The sequence below is a fragment of the Chrysemys picta genome, chromosome 12 (genome assembly GCF_011386835.1).
Source record: "Chrysemys picta bellii isolate R12L10 chromosome 12, ASM1138683v2, whole genome shotgun sequence".
Taxonomy (NCBI): Eukaryota; Metazoa; Chordata; order Testudines; family Emydidae; genus Chrysemys; species Chrysemys picta.
In genome coordinates, this window is record NC_088802.1 from 9,445,160 (window position 1) to 9,465,254 (window position 20,095).

General features: G+C 52.2%; 1 protein-coding gene across 6 annotated transcripts in view; it reads left to right on the forward strand.

Annotated features, from left to right (window-relative positions):
- The first annotated feature begins 288 nt into the window (after positions 1-288).
- Positions 289-20,095, forward strand: part of LOC122172572 (zinc finger protein 436-like) — a 140,244-nt gene continuing 120,437 nt past the window's right edge. The window contains exons 1-5 of one of the 6 annotated variants that reach the window (XM_065564574.1): positions 289-559; positions 6,791-6,879; positions 7,493-7,619; positions 8,928-9,041; positions 9,404-17,477. In XM_065564574.1, the coding sequence (XP_065420646.1) occupies positions 6,838-6,879; positions 7,493-7,619; positions 8,928-9,041; positions 9,404-10,683 (1,563 nt within the window). In that variant the 5' untranslated portion in view covers positions 289-559; positions 6,791-6,837 and the 3' untranslated portion in view covers positions 10,684-17,477. Of the gene's footprint in view, positions 560-6,790; positions 6,880-7,492; positions 7,620-8,924; positions 9,042-9,403; positions 17,478-20,095 lie in introns of those variants that run through there. The other 5 variants (XM_065564571.1, XM_065564573.1, XM_065564575.1 and 2 more) reach the window with 5 other exon arrangements.

Here is a 20,095-nt window from a genome sequence, read left to right on the forward strand (position 1 = left end):
CAGGGTGTGACCTCTCCCCTCTACCCCCCTCCTCCTTTCCAAGCTCAGGGGTATGGAGGCTTCTGTGTGTGAATCCGCAGCTCCTCTCAAGCAATGGCACAATGGGTGTATCGCTATCAGGGGAGCTGGAACAATTTGTACAGTGGAGGGGCTGAGAGCCGTTGAACCAAACGAAACCCTGGATAGGATGCAACCCCTTCAAGCCGGGGGGGGGGGGGGCGGGGGGCGGTGGCCCCCCCTAGTTCCAGCGACTATGATCGCTAGGACCCAGGAGGAGCTGGGGATGGAGCCGTGGCTGGAGTCATGCTGTCCCAGCAGCAGGAAGTGAATTGCACTGGCTACAGTGCGGCTTTGTAGCTGGGTGAATCCCAGGTTCCATTGTCCCTTTGCGAGATCCCCGAGCCCCGGCGGCTGGTGCTGGGAGCCCGGAGCCCTGGCTGCAGCCGGGAGAGGGGAATCTCCAGCAGGGCCCTTCCCGCTGCTCCCCAGGAGCCTCTCCCAGGGCAGAGCCCCCCTTCCCAGGCCCCAGCTCCCAGGGAGGGCACCGCTCGGAGGGAAGGTAAGAGAGACCTTCCCATGGCCCCGTAACAGGGAACAATGTCTGCAGAGGGAGGGTCAGGAGGATCTTTCTGGCTGGCTGATCTCAGGCCTGTGTGCAACGTGCTGGGGATTTTAGTTAGTTGAGTGGGATGCTCAACTCCACCTGTTTTATTAATCTCCGCTCCTTTGGCGGGGGCTGCTGGTGGGTGTCCTTCGGCACCCTGGCATTTTCCCACCCTCGCTCGCAACTGGGGAATGCGTGGTAGGGTGACCAGACAGCAAGTGTGAAAAATCGGGACAGGGGGTGGGGGTAATAGGATCCTATATAAGAAAAAGACCCCAAAATCGGGACTGTCCCTATAAATTCCGGACATCTGGTCACCCTAGTGCGTGGCAGCCTTGCCAACCCTCCGGATTGTGCCCCGAGACTTGCGTGCTCACGGTTGTTTTCCTGAAAGCCCCATGCCCCTGGAGTCGAGTGGCGATGTGATGATTTCAGCCTTCATTCGGGAAGAAAAAGTAAGTAGCTAGCCCGCGTGGCTGCGGACCCCAGTGCACCCCGGCGGCTCGACAAGCAGAAAGCAAATAAAAATCTGTTATTTTGATACAAGCTCATGATTTTAAAGCCAATCGCATGATTTTTCGGGAGCCTGACTCATGATTTTTGAACATTTGGGGTTGGCAAGCAGGTGAGATCCCCAACGGGTGCAAACAAAATCAATGGAGCTACAGTGGCTTCACACCAGCTAGGGATCTGGCTTGAAAAGTCTGTATTAACACGCCTATTTGAGTGCTGTCTTTGGGTTTCTTCAGAGTCAGCAAATGCCAGACAAAGTGGCATATATATATATATATATATATATATATATATATATATATATACCTCTACCCCGATATAACGCGAATTCTGATATAAGCGGTAAAGCAGCGCTCTGGGGGGCGGGGCTGCGTGCTCCAGCAGATCAGCGCATCAGCGTGTCTGGCGCCGACACGCTGCTCTGAGCGGTGTGTTAAGGGGACTGGGCCAGGGCCAAGGAGGTGGATAAGGGGCAGAGGGTCTTGGCGGGGGGGGTCAGGGGACAGGGAGCAGGGGGGGTTGGATGGTTTGGAAGTTCTGGGGGTGGAGCAGTCAGGGGATGGGGAATGGGGGCAATGGATAGGGTGTGGGAATCCCGGGGGGCCTGTCAGGGAGAGGGGTGTGGATAGGGGCGGGGCAGTTAGGGGACAGGGAGCAGGGGGGTTGGGTGGGGTCCTGGGGGTGATTAGGGATGGGGGGGCTCTGGAGGGGGCAGTCAGGGGACAAGGAGTAGGGGGGCTTAGACGGGGGGGGTCTTGGGAGGGGTGGTTAGGGGCCACGGCTCTCTGGAGGGGGTAGTCAGGGGACAAGGAGCGGGGGTGGTTGGATGGGTCGGGGGTTCTGAGGGGTCAGGCAGGGGCAGGAAGCAGGTGGGGGTCAGATAGGGGGCAGGGCCAGGCTGTTTGGGGAGGCACAGCCTTCCCTACCCGGCCCGCCATTCAATTTTGAACCCCGATGTGGCCCTCGGGCCAAAAGCAAGTTCGCTATAACACGGTTTCACCTATAACGCGGTAAGATTTTTTGGCTCCCGAGGACAGCGTTATATCGGGGTAGAGGTGTATAAGTAAGGCTTATATCGATATTGCCAGTAAAAGCTTCATTAGAAGAATGCTACCAAGGTAGCAAAGTCCAGCACTCACAGGTGGGCAGCGTCAGAATCAAGGGAGGACTCACAACCATGTTCATTCTGCTCACATGTGTGTGGGCAGAACGGCCAGTCCAATACTGTGGGCCAGCACACAGTCCGGGGTGGGCCGCCCGTTTGCCCCGCTCTTAGTAAGTCAAGCGCTTCGTAAATCTTTAACTCCACCTGACTCCTGTCATCTTGTTCGGTTCGGTACAAAACTGTGTTGGCCCTGTTTGAACCCCACATTTGACGGTCCATTGTTGTTGGGTTTTTTGGTAAGTGTAGTTTTACTAAAACCGTTCGGTTTCAAAGATCTGGTAGCATTTCTCGGCATGCAGACGGCTCGGGATTTCTCTCATTACAGTTGCTGGCATTAAAAGGAAAAGGAAACATGGACCTGGTGTATTTACAGCATCTGTAGTTTATATCAGCGGTCCCCAAACTTTTGAGTGTCATGGCCCCTCTTACCCATGTCTGTGCCCCGCCCCCGCCTCCCTCCAGAGCTGGGGCCAGGAGTGGGGCTGTGACTCTGGGGAGGGGGGGACACAGACAGGGGTAAGGGAGCCCAGGCTGGGGCCACAGTTGGGGGTGGGTCTGGGACCAGGAGCAGGTCCGCAGCTACAGGCCGAGGCTGGGGGTGGGGGCGGGAGCGGAGCCGCAGCCGGGCTGCAGTGGGTGCCAGCAGCCAGACCCGTGGCCAGGTGCAGTTCCACTCCCGGCCTCGCCCCCAGCCTCGGCCGTGGCCCAGGAACAGTGCCGTGGCCATCGGCTGAGGCTGGCGCGGGGCTAGGAGCGGAGCTGCCCCGAGGCTGGGGATGGGGCCAGGAGCCAGGGATGCGGCTGGAGGCAGGACCATAGCAGAGCTGGGGGTGGGGAGAAGCTGGGTGGCGCTCCCTCCCTGTCCCTGTGGGGGCTGACCCGGGCCCCGTCACCCCCCCCCCCCTGACGTTCCTCCACGTGCCCATGGGGGGGCACGCCCGACACTTTGGGGATCTCTGGTTTATATGGATGTAATCATTAAAATTAATACTTTTCCTCCAAAAGTGCTAATAGCTGGCCGCAGTGCCTATTGCAACTGCACAGGTAGGCTGCAGGGGGGGAAAGTTTGGGAACCCCTGCACTGTTCATTAACACAGGCCCTCTGTCATTTAGTGCTTTTAGACCTTTGGTCTGTGATGGGTTAAACACTTTAGTATTGGGGAGCTCTACCCAGCTGTCAGACACTGGGATGGAGGTGGTCAGGCCTAATGGTCTGAGCTGGGGCAGTCAGGCCTAGTGGTCGGAGCCAAAATCAGGAGTCTGGGGCACAGGTGGAGCGAGGCTGGAGCAGGACTAGGAACAGGGCTGGAGCAAGGCTAAGGCGTGGAAGTCTGTTGCCCCCCATCAGGCAGGAGACCATTCCAAGCCCTGGAGTGAGAATGAGCTGTGCTGTTCCTCCTGTGGGGTTATATATCCGGTCTGGGAGTCACATGACCAGTTTCTGGCTTGGGGATTGGCTGGAGCCTGGCATAGGCGGGATTCATCACCTCACATCATCTCTGTGGAATTCCAGGGGGACCCCCACCCCAGCTTGTCTCCGGGACACTAATGGGGTTAGATTAACCATTCCCCACCAAACATCCTTCTTTTCCCCTCAAAATATCTGTGTCACAAGGCAGGGCTTCTCTGCCTTTCCCACGCTGTGCCACACCCAACCTCCTCTAAAGGGGATTATTTTCTTAAAACAGGGAAGTAAACAAACTCACTCCTGTGTCTCCGGTTCAGGGCCACCCGCACCAAGGATCTCTGGTGCCCCTGCTCTGGGCATCTTCCACTTTTACTTGCCTCTGCTCCCTTCCTGAAGCGATGCTCCTAGGTCTGCTTCTCTGAGTTCCTAGCTCTTTGCTCCTCAGAGACCCGCCACTGGAGTTGGCTCCTCTCCACTGTGGGGTCCTTTCCACCAGACGCAGCCTGTCTCCATAAAACCAACTCCAGTTTAGCCTTTTCCTGTCTAATTGGCCAGGTTACATAAGTTGCTTCAGAATTTCCTAATTTCCTCATTTATTGAATCCTCCTGATATAAAATCTCTGCAAAAGTCACCAATTTTTCTTCTCTAGCAATTGGATAAGAACATAAGAGCGACCAAACTGGGGCAGACCAATGGTCCATCTAGCCCAGTATCCTGTCTGTGACAGTTGCCAGTACCAGAGCTTTAGGGGGAGTGTACAGAACAGGGCAGAACAGATCCACTCTTGTCTTCTCCTCCCAGCTTCTGGCAGTCAGAGATTTAGGGTCACCCAGAGCACGGGGTTGCATTCCTGACCATCTTGGCTAATAGCCACTAGTGGACCTATCCTCCATGAACTTATCCAGTTCTTTTTTTGAACCAAGTTCTACTTTGGGCCTTCACAACATCCCCTGGCGAGGAGTTCCACAGGTTAGTTGCACATCATGTGAAAAAGAATTCCTCCTGTTTGCATTAAACCAGAGCTGCTGCGCCACTGATACCCAGAGGCTCTCCTTCACATTAGCGCTCACAGGAGCCGATCTAGCTACTGGGAAAGCCAGTGCCCCCGGGAATGGACAGTAACCAAGTCTCCCAGCCAGAGGGAGAGGCGACATGAAATAGAAAGGGAGAGAAAGACTTAAAAGAGGCAGCAGGAGCAATAAATGGAGAGAGAGGTTCCCAACTCCCAAACCTGCCCTGCTCCATTGACTGCATCTGTCCCTGGGCAGAATTTCATGGGAACAAGGTGTGTGAGACTCTATGCCTATATCTAGCTGTGCGTTTCCACTGGCTGACCAGTTCAGCGCAGCTAAAAGATGCCATGTAATATGTCACTGGGAAGCCAAGAACTCACTGATCATTAATTTTGCAAGATGTGTATATGATCGACCCACAACGGAGTATATAGATCTGCTGAAATTATGACGGGAAATGTGTTTAAAAGGCATGCCAGGGCCCAGGGGGAGTTGATAAACTGTTTTTTTCCAGAGACAAAGGAATGCGGATCTGCCTGCTTAAATGTGTCTCCCATGTACATGGAGCAAGGTGTGTCCAGAGACAAAGAAAAGCACATTTGCATGGCAGGCTGATGAAGGCATGAGGAGAGCAAAGTGTGTGTGTGTGTGTGTGTGTGTGTGATCACTTAACACAGGGGCTCTCAACCTTTGCAGCTTACTGTCCCCCTTTCAGGAGGCTGATTTGTCTTGCGTACCCCAAGCTTCACCTCACTTAAAAATGACTTGCTTACAAAATTAGCCCTAAAAATCCAAAAGGTCACAGCCCCTAGTACTGAAAAGTTGCTTCCTGTCTCATTTTGACCGTGTAATTATAAAAGAAATCAACTGGAATATAAATATTGTCCTTACATTTCAATGTATAGTCTATGGAGCAGTATAAACAAGTCAGTGTCTGTCTGAAATTTTAGTTTGTGCTGAGTTCACTGGTGCTTTTTCTGTAGCCTGTTGTAAAACTAGGCAACTATCTAGATGAGTTGATGTACCCCCTGGAAGACCTCTGCGTACCCTCAGGGGTACACGTATGCCTGGTTGAGAACTACTCTTAATCTCAACAGGAGATGGAGGCTGCACCTTCCCGCCTCTTGAAGTGGGGTTAAGGAACTTTGTTCTGGGAGAGAGCAGGACGCTGCAGGGAGACAGTGTTGGGGAAATTCGGGAGTGGCGGGGATTTTGGGGGGTCATTCTGCCAACAGAACAGGCTCTGGCCTTTGTAGGTTTAGAAATAATCAGGGGTTCAATCGGGTGAGGAAAGCGGAATGGCCAACCCCAAATGTTCAAAAACCATGAGTCAGGCTCACCCAGAATCATGTGATTGGCTTTAAAATCATGAGGTCATGTAAAAATAAGAGATTTTTATTTGCCTTCTGCTTTTTGGGCCTTTCGGGTGCACTGGGGTCACACATTGAAGCTTTCTCTACAGCCATGAGGGCTAGAAACTTGCCCTTTTCTTTAAGAATGAAAGATGAAATGGTCACCTATTCACTTGACTCCAGGAGCTGGGGCTTTAAGGAAAACAATAATGATCATGAGACTCATAACAAAAGCCTGAGAGTTGGCAACACTGTGAAAACCAGGATGTGACTGCAAGACTTGTTTGCTGGCTGCGAGTCACAACAACATAACATTTAAGGCATCCAGAGTTGCAGAGCCAGGGTGACAAAACCCCTTATGGTCTGGGCTGAACCCCCAAATTGCCACAGTGAGGAGCAGAGAGAGGACAAGTCAGTTCCTGCCTCTTCCGAGTCCCCGTGCTGCTGGGGGGACTCTCTGCTCTTGTGGGGGGGAATCCCCCGAAGTGGGCCTGTTGATTCTGCTCTTTTCTAGCGTTTGTTACAGTGACTTTGTAACGGGGAGGGTTTAAAACTCTCTGGGTGGGTTTAGTCCTGGTAGGAGGAGCCGGGTCTGCACTAGGATAAAGTGACCCAGCGTTTTCCCAGCACGGCAGAGTCTACAATGTAGGGAAAGAGCCTTGTGGGGGGCGGGGGTGTGAAATAGATGAAAGCCCCTTTGGAAAGCTCCCCAGTCGCTCCTCTCGCCCCGACAGGCTGCAGAATAACGACCACGTCTTGCTCCAGATCGGCCCATCGGACCATGAAACAGGGACGGGAAACGGCGGGAGCGGAACCTGCTTGGGTAAGGGATTTGAAGAGAGGTCGCTGCTAAAGGAAGAGGGCAGAAAATAGCACATGTCGAGGGAGGACGGGGACAGTAGGTCATTGACATGCTGGGACGCCTCAGCCTGGGGCTGGAGTTTTAGATCAGGGCCATTGGAAGAGGGTAGAAGTTCCCCCGTTTCTACAACAGGGAACAACCCCCCCTACCCAAGGCTGGAGAAATTTACCAGACTCCCAGTGCCAGAGCCAGAAACTTCTAGCCAGAAGCAGACAACGGTGAGGTACAGGCGAGATGTCCCATCTTGGAGACCCAGCTCCTGAGAAGGTGAGGGGTTGGGATTTCTCTCCCTGGACCTGTTTTGGGGGCACCATTTCCTGTATCACCCTCTGGCTGGTAGGAATGTGACGAACATGAAGGTCCCTGCTCTCCTCCATCTGCTGGGATGGGAGGGACAAGGAGCGCTCACCTTCTCCCCACCCTGAAGCCTCCTGGCTGCTCTGAGCAGGGTGGGGGTGGGATTCTGCTACTCTGTCCCCCCCAGAGCTTCCATTTTATTGGCCCTCCTCCCCTGTGACTAGCGGGATTGTGGCTGGGGCAGCAGGTGCTGAGTGGGGGACTCTTGTTGTTTCAGATGCCGGTGACCTTCGAGGAGGTGGCTGTGTATTTCACCCAGGGGCAGGGGGCTCTGCTGGACCCCGCTCAGAGAGCCCTCTACAGGGACGTCATGCAGGAGAACTACGAGACGGTGACCTCGCTGGGTAAGGGAATCCCGGCCCCTCGGTTATTAAAGCCACACGGTCCGTGAGGTGTCCAGTTCAGCTTCTGCTCAGGTTCTTTCCAGATTGCTTAGATTTTAGGAGTATGGGCTGCACAAGTCCCCAGATCCAGTGAGACAGAGACTTTCAACTTCACACCCCTCCCATGTGATGGGGGAGGCAGAAACACAATGGAGATGCTAAGTCGTCCCTATCCCCGCAGCTTTCAGGGGGGGGGGGGGGGCGGAAGCTTGTATTTGCCTGCCTGTGTTATTTCTCCCCGTCCCCATAGGCGCTGGAACTAGGGGTGCTGGCGGTGTTGCACCCCCTGGCTTGAAGTGGTTTCCATTATATACAGGGTTTACAGTTTGGTTCAATGGCTCTCAGCCCCCCCACTGTACAAATTGTCCCAGCCCCCCTGTCTGTCCCCCTCCCTTCCTGGGCCTAGCCCCTGGGCAGGGCTCTGGCCTCTGTAGGTTTAGAACTAGGCAGAGGCTTGACACCAGATCTGTGTCTGCATCATGAAGTCCCCCAGAGTGCACAGATCCTGGAAACTCCCACAGAACAGTCCGTTCCCTCAACAGACGCAGGGCCGGCTCCAGGTTTTTTGCTGCCCCAAGCAATACAATTTTTGGTTGCCCCCCACCCCAGCCCTGGGCTCTCACCCTCCCCCCCCACCAGTGCCCTCTCCCACCCGCACTTCCTGCCGCCCCAGCCCTGGGCTCCCCCCCACCAGTGCTGACTCTGCCCACTCCCCCCTCACCTCCAGCCGGTCCGGCGCTGGCAGGGTCGGGGTAAGCAGCGGGGCTCCCGGGCTGCGCCTCAGACCAGGGTCCCTCCAGCCAGGACTCCCGCCTCCAGGACCGGCCGGGACCCGGGAGGGCAGAGCCGGGGAACCGCCCCGGCGGGGGGCTGAGGAGCCAGGGCAGGGTAGCCCCAGAGGGAGCGGAGCCCCAGAGAGCGGATGCGGGCACTGCGCCCCCCGTGCACGACGCGCTGCTGCTGCCAGGGTCGGCTCTAGGCTTTTGCCGCCTGAAGCAAAAAAAAAAAAAAGATAGCCAGAATGCCACCCCTGAAAATGTGCCGCCCCAAGCACGTGCTTGGTTTGCTGGTTTGCTGGTGCCTAGACTCGGCCCTGAACAGACGCCTGCCTCGCCCATCAGGCCTCAGTGACTGCGTTCCCAGTTGTTCAGATTTCAGCCCAGCGCGGGGCCAGGTTAAAATCAGGGATTGCTCTTTGTGACAAATACTCTCCCAATGCCTGACACACCCTCATCTCACCTGATTTCCCCTCCCCCCACCCCATAGCAGGATTCCCCCTTCCCAAACCTGAGCTGATCACCCGGCTGGAGCGAGGGGAAGAGCCGTGGGTCCCGGATCTCCAGGCCTGCAAGGGAAGGGAGAGCTCGAGAGGCACCCGCACAGGTGAGGAATCGATGAAACGAGCACAAAGCAGCCGGGGAGTGAAGGAAAAAAGCTGGGACTCCCACAAATATGCTGTGAGTGAGAGCCCCCAGTTCTGCCTCATCTCACCCAGGTCAGGGCTGTAGCCAGCAGGGATCACGTCCTCCTGGCGGGTGTCACTCACAGCTTCATACCCACCCTGGCTGCCAGCTGGCAGGAGTTCCCTCCCTGACTTTACTTCCCCCTTGCTGCTTGGCTGGGATGTGGAGGCAGCATTGAATTTATCAATGTTTCCTCTCCCTCTTCACTATTCTCCTGTCGTTTCTCTCTGGCACTGGGAATGACTCCTGTCTGGATCCTCTCTCTCTCTCTGTCCGTCCCAGCAGGTGATGGGATGGTGAGTGAAAACACGGAGGAGAAGCCGCAGCAGGAAGGTCCTGAGCAAGTGGAACCACATGGGATGTTATTGGAAAGATCTGAAGAGGATTTTACCCATGAGTGGCGAAAAGCCTGGGGAAATGGGCACAAGCCAGAGAGGCAGCTGGGAACCCATCCAGGGCAGAAAGTGTGTAAATCCACTGATCATGGGAGAGTTTGCAAAGACCCCAAGGAAACCACAGCCCAGCAGAGAATCCCATCAGGAGTGAGAGACAACACATGCTCCGAGTGCGGGAAAAGCTTCAACCGGAGCTCAAACCTTATTTCACATCAGAGACTCCACACCGGAGACAGGCCTTTTAAATGTCTTGAGTGTGGGAGACGTTTTAATCAGCGAGAGCACCTCGTTAGGCATCAGAGGCTCCACACGGGAGAAAAGCCCTATAAATGTCTGGAGTGCGGGAAAAGCTTCATTCAGAGCTCACATCTGATTAGACACCAAAGAGTCCACACGGGAGAGAGACCTTATATGTGCCCGGAGTGTGGGAAAATGTTTCGCGACGGCTCAGCCTTTATTAACCATCAGCGAATCCACACAGGAATCAAACCCCATAAATGCCTCGACTGCGGGAAAAGCTTCATTCAGAGCTCCCAGCTTATTACACATCAAAGAGTCCACACAGGCGAGCGACCCTACAAGTGCCCGGAGTGTGGGAAAATGTTTAGTGATGGCTCAGTTCTTATTAACCATCGGAGAATCCACACGGGGGTTAAACCCCATAAATGCCTCGACTGTGGGAAAAGCTTCAATCGGAGCTCAACCCTGGTTAGACATCAGAGAACCCACACAGGTGAGAAACCCTTTATATGCCTGGAGTGCGGGAAAAAGTTTAGTGAAAGTTCAGCTCTTATTGTGCATCAGAGACTCCACACTGGGGATAAACCCTTTAAATGCTCCGACTGTGGGAAAAGTTTCATTCTGATCTCACGGCTCCTTGCACATCAGAGAATCCACACGGGCGAGAACCCCCATAAATGCCTCGAGTGCGGGAAAAGGTTTAGTGACAACTCAAACCTGATCATGCATCAGATTAGCCACGCAGGAGAGAGACCCTACAAATGTCTGGTCTGTGGGAAAAGCTTCAGTCACAGCTCCGATCTTATTAGACATCACAGAACCCACACTGGAGAGAGACCCTATAAATGCCTGGACTGTGGGAAAAGCTTCAGTCAGAACTCAAATCTTATTATACATCAGAGACTGCACAAAGGAAAAAAACCTTGACTATGGTGGAACTTTCCACTGGGGCTTTGAGCATACAGTGCATCAGCAAATCCACACAGGGAAGACACCTCTTAAATGACCTCAGAGTGGAAATGATTCCAGTGAAGCAAACAGCATATTGGATCTCAGAGATTCCACACAGGAGAGAAATTCTCCCTGTGGCCTTTTTTTTTTTTTTTAAGTATCTATTTCCTAGTTTCTGCACACACTAGGGGCCTTTGGCTCTTAGGGATATCTACCCGGAACATGAACATCTTTCCTGTGAAAATGTTTTTTTAAGAATATTTTTATGATCAATCAGGGCAAAAGGTCAAAAAACTCAAGATTTTTCACCAAAAGGGATTGAAAGGAAGAAAGAAAATAAATTCCCTTTCAGGAGGACTAAAATGGAATTATTCAGCTGCTTGACTGTCCACCTGCTAGGCTCTTGTTCATTTCACATTCTCCCTGCCCTCCGAAGGTGAAATTGAATTGGCTGCTCCTGTAGGCCATGGTCTGGGTGCTATCCAACTTTTTAAGAGCCAAATGGCTTTTCAGGTTTCCTGTCCATCTGAGAACATATCCAGGGAGTAGAATCTCATTTTGGCCAACTGAAAAGGTAGGTGTGGAAACTGAGGCTGGAAGAGTTGTAACAGGGATGAATTCCCCATTAGACGAGAAGGGGGGAAGTTTGTCCCATTTAACAAACGCCAGAGAAACAACAAAAACAACAAGGAGTCTGGTGGCACCTTAAAGACTAACAGATTTATTTGGGCATAAGCTTTCGTGGGTAAAAACCTCACTTCTTTGGATGCATAGAGTGAAAGTTACAGATGCAGGCATTATATACTGACACATGGAGAGCAGGGAGTTACTTCGCAAGTGGAGAATCAATGTTGACAGGGCCAATTCAATCAGGGTGGATGTAGTCCGCTCCCAATAATAGATGAGGAGGTGTCAATTCCAGGCGAGGAAAAGCTGCTTCTGTAATGAGCCAGCCACTCCCAGTCCCTATTCAAGCCCAGATTAATGGTGTTAAATTTGCAAATGAATTTTAGTTCTGCTGTTTCTCTTTGAAGTCTGTTTCTGAAGTTTTTTTGTTCAATGATAGTGACTTTTAAATCTGTAATAGAATGACCAGGGAGATTGAAGTGTTCACTTACGGGCTTATGTATGTTACCATTCCTGATTTGTGTCCATTTATTCTTTTGCGGAGGGACTGTCCGGTTTGGCCAATGTACATGGCAGAGGGGCATTGCTGGCACATGATGGCATATATCACATTAGTGGATGTGCAGGTGTTTGAGCCCTTGATGGTGTGGCTGATGTGGTTGGGTCCTCTGATGGTGTCGCCAGAGTAGATATGGGGACAGAGTAGAGAAACAACAGACACTCCTCAAGAGCCATTGAAAGCAGCGTCTCCCAGGTGGCTGAAAGGAAAGCATGCGCGGAGAGCAAGGTTCACCGGAGATTTGGATGGCATATAGTTGATTTGGGTGGTGATGTGCAGATGTCCTGACTGTGTAAATGGTTACGCTTTTGTAAGTTGTTACGTTATTTCTTTCCGTTCTCTCTGGGCGATAAAGTCACTCCGGGTGGCACCCTTTTGAACTCAAAAAGATTTGGTTGGGAGTGTGACTGATAGGGACGATGATGTGAAAATATCTTGAGAGGGAAAACAAAAAACAAAACACCGTGTAAATTGTTCAGTGTGTATCATTTGTCATTTGTGACATGATTTCTTTCTAGATGGGAGATCAGTCATTCACTGTGTCAACATCTTAGGCCTGGTGTATCCTTAAAAGTTAGGTCGACGTAGTTACATCAGTCAGGGGAGTGAAAAATCCACACCCCCAGCGCAATATAGCTAGACCGACCGAGCCCCCTGTGTAGATACAACACTGTCGATGGAAGAACGCTTCTGTTGACCTAGCTACTAACCCCTTCCATCAGTGTAGGTTGCATCTACACAATGGGGTTACACTGGTGCCAGTATGGTCTCTGTAGTGTAGACATACCCTCACACTCCATCAGGACGATGGGCGGAGCTGGATGGGGGAGCGTTGTTATGCTGGCAAGTGTTAACGACTGACGTGAATCACAGACCTCCTTAAGGCTGGCGGCTGTGCTAACTACACCCCTCTTTCTGGCTAAATGGAAGGAAGAATTAAGCCCCTTTATGTAATAGGAGTCCGCCGCTCAGAGCAGAAGGGCACATGGCAACGCCTGAGCAGAGATAAGCCGTGTGGACTAGGGGTTGTTTGGAGAGCTGCGTGTGCTAGAGAAGAAAAGCCAGCAGACAGCAGGAGAAGCAGTTATGAGAGTAGCTCGGAGAAGGAAAAGGGCCTGAATTTCCCAAAGGAGTTAGGCTCCTGGCTCCCTGGTTAGGTGCCAAATCCCAGTTTCGGGACCACTACGATGCACAAAACTCCTGCTCTAGCCCAGTGGGTTCCTAGTGTCACTTGGCATCTAAGTTTTTGCAGTAGAGTTTCGCTCAGTGCCTATCTTTCTGCCTCCTAGCATCATCGAGCAGTGCTGCCTAGAAGAGGTTAGACAGATCAGACCAGTTACACAGCCCTGTTTAATACCATTAGTGGTAGGAAATGGGTCAGGCAGAACGCTTTCTATGCAGACTGGTCCGAGCAGTCCGTCATGAACTAGTCTCAGAATGGGGGTGAATTTTTCTGGACAACCAAACTTACAAACTAGTCGCCATAGTCCAGGTCTCCTGATTGTGTCAAGTGCTTTAGCCAGGTTGATGAAGACAGCGTGAAGGTCCTGTTGCTGTTCTCTGCATTTCTCTTGCATCTGATGAGCTACAAATACCATGTCTCCCGTTGGCCTGAAACCACGTGGTGACTCTGATAGCATGTGATTCACAATCAAAGAGTACTTTGGCCAGCGGTGGAGAGTAACGAGATAACGTGATAGTTACCACAGTCGGACTTTTCACCTTGCCTCTTGTATATGGTGACAATGGTGGTGTCTTTAAAATCTTGCAGTATATCTTCAGTATTTCATATATTGAGAGAGAGTCCAGGCAGTTGCCTTAGCAAGGTCTGGCCTCCATATTTGAATGTTTCTGCAGGAACGCCATCAGATGCGCGGGATCCCTGAAGTTCTTCATGGCACTGATCACAGTGCTGACTTCGTCAAGGGACAGGGCTGCGTGCATGTTGTAATTACATGTCGGCTGACCCACTACTCTAATTAGTGCCTCACCTGTAACATTAAATGGTGGGTTCAAAAGATCACTGAAATGCTGTCGCCATCTCTGAAGGATTTCTCCTTTGTCTGTGGTCGGTGCTAGGCCGTCCACACTCTTCTAAGGCACTGTGGGTCGTGTGTGTAGGACCATATACAGCTTTCAAAGCAGCATAAAAGTCTTTGGTCTTTTGACAGGCGGCATAGCCCTGGATTTCATCTGCCTTGGCAGTCCACCACTGATCCTGCATGTCTCCAAGCTTAGACCGGGTGCCCTGAGGCAGACTGCTGTATGTTATTACTGTGCCTACAGGGACATGGGATGCAAGAATTCGACAGTGCATCTCATGTTGTTGAATGAGTAGCTGTTAGATGTCTGGGTCATTCTTGTTGAACCCATCTTGGTGACATCGTTTTGGCAAGAGTGGCTTGATATAGGGTGTCTCAAAGAGTGGCCCATTCGCTATGTACATTAGATTAATAGATTCTAGGGCTGGAAGGGACATCGAGAGGTCATCGAGTCCAGTCCCCTGCCCTCATGGGGCACTAATAGTGGGGTCGAACAGAGCTGCTCTGATGTTGTTGCAGAGCTGTGCCGGGTAGCTCCACCTGGTCATCGCTTTATATCGAGCAGTCTGATTGGTTTAGTTCAGTGTTTCTCAAATGCGGCCACCATGGCCATACATGGCCACCATGGGGCTTTTCTTGCAGCCACAGCCTTCTGGGGGTGATGGGGTGTGTGTGTGTAAAGCAGTAGCCCCTCCCCTGGGGCTGCCAGCAGCGGTTGGGCCCTGGCCACCTCTGGAGACAGAAAAGCTGGAAAAGCAGACAGCTGGTGTGTGTTCCCCATGTTCCCAGGGGTTGTGGGATTCAGCCCTGGGGTGGTGGGTGGCTCCACCCATGGGGCGTTGGGCTCCATTCCCTGGCTGTGAGGTGACGGGCTCTGGCCCCGAGCTCACCCTCCCCAATCACCCCTGGCCCCTGCTGCCTCCCCCAGTGTCCCATCACCCTGCTGCCCCCGTAACCACTTCCCTATCCAGGGCTTAATTTGTCCCCTGGCTTGCGGGGTCTGTGTAACTCTGCTGTGAAAAGTGATTTTTGTATGTTTGTTAATATCACTTCTCGCAGCAGACTTACTAGCTAGCAAGTCTTTTAAAAAAGCAACCAAAAAAAAAAAGCAAAAGAAACAATAAGAAAAAAGACAAAAACGTACAAAGCATCTTGTGTCAGAGCGGCCACCAGCAAGAGTTGGTGGCCAGATGCTGAGGCCACCAAAAAATTTGTTGTGAGCACCCCCGATTTAGTTGATGACTTGCAATGCACTGGTCATATTACCAACAACAGTTTGGAGCCTATCGTGCCATGGTCTGTCCTGTAGATCTTATTGTTGGATGATGAAGTAGTTGATAAGATGCCATTGTTTGGATCTTGGGTGAATCCATGATGTTATCTTTATGTCGGGTAGGTGGAGAAAGGTATCTGTGATCGCTAGTTGTCGTTTGATGCACTCACTGATTAGCAGAGATCCATTGCTATTCTCTTTCCAAGTCCCATGCTGTCCAAGGGTGTGTTGCCAGGTTAGTCATTACTTCCATCCCTTGCATTGAGGTCCCCCATCATAATTTGTTTCTCTGACGCTGATGTAGACACAATGAGTTTGTCTCAGTCACTGAAGAGCTTTTCTTTCTCATTGTGGCTGAGGTAATATCTTTTATTGGACCAACTTCTGTTGATGAGAGCAAATGGCTCTTCTTCAGAGCTCTGTGCGGTTCAAAAGCTTGTCTCTCTCATCAGCGGAAGTTGGTCCGATATCACCTCCTTCACCTTGCGTCTCTAATATCCTGGGACCAACATGGTTACAAGTACATTGCATACTTCCTCATTGTTGACATTTGTCATGGTAGGAGCATAAGCACTGATGATGGTAGCGTACCACTGATATTTCAATGGCAACCACAGAAACATAAAACAATCATTTATGCCTTTAGGTAGACTTTTGATAGAGGTCTATAAAATCATGACTGGTGTGGAGAAAGTAAATAAGGAAGTGTTATTTACTCCTTTTCATAACACAAGAATTAGGGGGTCACCCAATGAAATTAATAAGCAGCAGGTTTAAAACAAACAAAAGGAAGTGTTGTTTCACACTATGCATAGCCAACCTGTGGAACTCCTTGACAGAGGATGTTTTGAAGGCTAAGACTATAACAGGGTTCAAAAAAGAACTAGATAAATTCATGGAGGATAGCTCCATTGATGGCTATTAGCCAGGATGGGCAGGGATGGTCTCCCTAGCCTCTGTTTGCCAGAAGCTGGGAATGGGCGACACGGGATGGATCACTTGATGATTCCCTGTTCTGTTCATTCCCTCTGGGGCACCTGGCATTGTCCACTGTCGGAAGACAAGATACTGGGCTAGATGGACCTTTGGTCTGACCCAGTATGGCCGTTCTTATGTTTGGGCTTGGCAGCAAGGGAGTTGCTAATGGCAAAGCCAACACCGGCTCGTGATGGCTCAGAGGTTGGGCAGCCTTGTCAGAAGAACACGTGCCCTGCACCGATCTCCATGAGTTTCCCCTCATCAGCGAGTCTGGTTTCACTCAATGCGGCAATGTCAACCCTATAGCTGGCCAGTTCTCTTGCAACATGTGCGGTGCCGCTCTCAAGTTGTCTGGTGGAAGGGATTGTTGCACAGAGTCCTAGCATTCCACATAGCTGTTGTAACTGTGCGTTTGCTCATTTTCTGACCTCACAGCTGGTGACCTTCCTGAGTCATTGGTCTGGTCAGGTTCTGTGGAAGGAGACTTTTCTAGCCCCTTCTCCACATGGGGTGAGCAGTGTCATCCTGCATTGGGCCACTCAGATGACCGAGATGTTGCCGAATGGTGCTGCTCCTGCCAGGTACATCACCAAGCGACCAATGTCATCGGCCTCTAACTATAACTCTCTGATCATTAATATTCTTGAGTGATGAATGGATGGGGTGTGTAGAAGAACTTGATAGATATGCGCTGCCCATGTGTTTTTAAAATGTATTTGTCAGGCAGGGCCTAAGCCACACCTGTTCCAGACACAGGAATGTGGCTTCCCCTGCTTGAACGTGTCCCCAATGTAAGTTAGGCCACGTCTGACCAAAGACAAAGAAAAGCCAATTTGCATGCAAGGTAAACAGAGCCATCAGGCGAGCAAGCGGGGGATGATGTGCACTGAAAAATCTTAATCGGGGATGCAGACCGGGCCCTGAGAAAGCCTTCCTGCCTCTTGAAGCCGGGGCAATGAACTTTGAGAGAAGACGTTTCAAAGGTTTACTGCACTATAAAGAGAGGGGCAGAGGACCCCGAAGTTATCATTCACCTGAGGAAACAAGCCTTGGACTTTGTGGGGCTCCCGATGAAAAGCTAGTCAGCCATTGCTGGAACAGGAAGACTGGTGGGGAAACTACCTTGAACAAAGACGGTAACTTGTTAAGTTCAGTCTTTGCTAGTTGAAAGCGTATCTTTGACTTTTGGTCGTTTGTAACCCTTTCTGTCTTTATCCCTTATCCTTGGATTCACTGAAAACCTCTCGCTCTTTAATTAAATAAACTTGTTTTACTTTTTTATCTAAACCAACCCAGTGTTGTGACTGCGTTGAAGCGATTGTTAACGCCAGGGAAGATAACCAGCTGTTGTTTCTCTTTCTTTAAAGGAGCAGCGAATGTCCTATCTTTTCTGTGAATGTACAGTGATAGGGGCAGAGGTGGGTTAAGATTTATTGGGGCCCTGGGCACAAAGAACATTTCCCCTCCCCCATCTCCTGCCACAGGGCCCTGCCCCTGCTCCTCCTAAGACCCCACCTCCTGGCCTGCCAAGAAGCTGGGCAGGTCAGATGTTCCCAATCAATTGTGATCTGGGATCCCAGACTGAGCAGCCGCTGCTCCCCCAGCCGGGTCTGTGCGGGGAGAAACCTTCATCAAAGCCCCCTCTGTGCCTAGGCCAGGTGGGGACTTTCTCCGGCGGCTGGAACCAGTCCCTTGGCGAAGCCCTGGGCTCTGCCAACACCAGCTCCTAAGCCGGAGCCTGCAGATGATGGAGAGATCTGGGGGAAAGGACTGTGGTGTGGCGCTTGCTCAGGTCAGGGATTTTCATGGAGCTCCTGGTGGGTTTGTCCGAGAGGGAAAGGGGCAGGAAATACACAGGGGGAGGGAGGGGAACAGGATGTGTCAAACCTGAGGGGGACGAGCTCAGTTTGGGGTTTGTTTGTCAGAACAGGCCCATTGATTAGGGGTAGAAACTCCCCTATTTCTGGAACAGATAACAAGCCCCTTGGCCAGGGTTGACCAGACCAGACTCCCAGCGCTGGAGCCTGAACCTACTACCCAGAGGCTGCTCTGGAATATGAAAGGGGCACCCAGCAGTGAGGCCCAGGGGAGAGGCCCCGTCCCCTCACACCCAGCTGCTGGGAATGGGGAGGGGGTTGGGATTCCTGTCCCTGGACCTTGCTCCAAGACTCCATCTCCTGTACCAGCTTCTGGCTAGTGGGTGTGTGATAACAGGGAAGGCCTCTCCCCCCTCCATCGGCTGTGAGGGACAAGGAGCTCCCACCTTCTCCCCACCTTGAAGCCTCCTGGCTGCTCTGAGGAGGGTGAGATTTTGCTTCTCTGTCCCTCTCCCTCCCCCAGAGCTTCCATTTTTATTGGCCCTCCTCCCTGGTGACTAGTGGGATTGTGGCTGGGGCAGCAGGTGCTGAGTGGGGGAACTGATGTTTCAGATGCCGGTGACCTTTGAGGAGGTGGCTGTGTATTTCACCCAGGGGCAGGGGGCTCTGCTTGACCCCACTCAGTGAGCCCTCCATAGGGACGTCATGCAGGAGAACTACGAGATGGTGACCTCGCTGGATAAGGGATTCCCGTCCCCTCAGTTACTGTGGGGTCTGTGATGAGCCCACTTCAGCTTATACTCAGGTTCATACCTAGTTTTAGGTTTACCTTTCAGAGGACAATGGGCCCTATTGTCCCAGATCCAAGGTGAGACTTCATCACAGCTCCACGTCCTTTTGTGGATGTGGGCCCGACCCCTTAGGCAGGAACTCAGCTCAGAGATTAGAATCACTTCAGCCTATTTAGCTTAAAAATAAAACCGGTAAATATAAGGACATGTCCGTAGGTTGGTCAAGGAGATTGCGCTTGGGATTTCTGATTCTTAAATGTACAAGACAGAGCAGGAAGCAGTCCAGGGAAGGAGCAGTGAGGGTTGGGAAAGTAAAAGCCCAGAGTGGCTGGGCTGAGGGTCCCTGGATTGGAATCCGGTGTAGAGGGTGGGCCCGGGTTCCCCTACCTGCCCCTGGGAGAGTGGCACAGACCAGGTCGTGGGGAGCAGCCTGCCTGGGATAGTTTGACTCAAAGGGCTTGCAGTACCCCAGAAGGGGGGGATGTCTTTAATGTGACTTGGCCGCAGGGCTAAGCTACGAAGAGGAAAGCGCAACAGGTCCAGGAACACAAGAGGCAGCGGAGCGAGCGAGGGGAACGACAGACTGAGTAGCCGCGGGAAGGGGTGTCCAACCAGGTGGCAGAGTGAATTCCTCAGATGCGCCACAAGGAGGCACCGCTGAGCGGTGAGTGGAGCAGCCCTCATCGCAGCGGGGTTACACAAACAGCACAAGGAGTCAGTGTTCTACGTCGCCTCCCGTGACGGTCAGTGGGGTTACTTCTGATTTCATCAAGGGGGGAGTGAGAGGGGAATCCACGCCAGTGTCTCCAGCGAGGTTAGCCCGATTTAGACCCCGGTCAGTGAGAGCAGCACGGTTCCAGTGCATTTTACCTAGGTGGGAAGTCGGATGAGCCTACCACAGGGCAGCATGAGGGTTGGTTGACTGGGTTTAAATTGACCCTGAACTCCCGAAGATTGTCCTGTGGGTGGCACAGGTGCTGTCTTTGAGTTGCCGGGAGGAGAGGGGTGCTCGACCCCTGCTCTGCCCCAGGCCCCGCCCCAATTCCTCCCCTTCCCCCCAAGCCCTCTGGGGCTGCCCTGCCCCAGTTCCTCAGCCCCCTGCTGGGACGGTTCCCCAGCTCTGCCCTCCTGTGTGCCTGAGATGTCTGTTTTCCCAGGGCACTCTCTTCCAAGCCGACTGGGCAATATTACCACCTACTTAACAGGGTTTTACATACATACAACAGCCCTGAAGTTTAACTCTGTGTCCTGCCTTGTGAAAAGAGCTCTGGCCTGGCTTTCACCAGAGAGTGAAGCTGAGG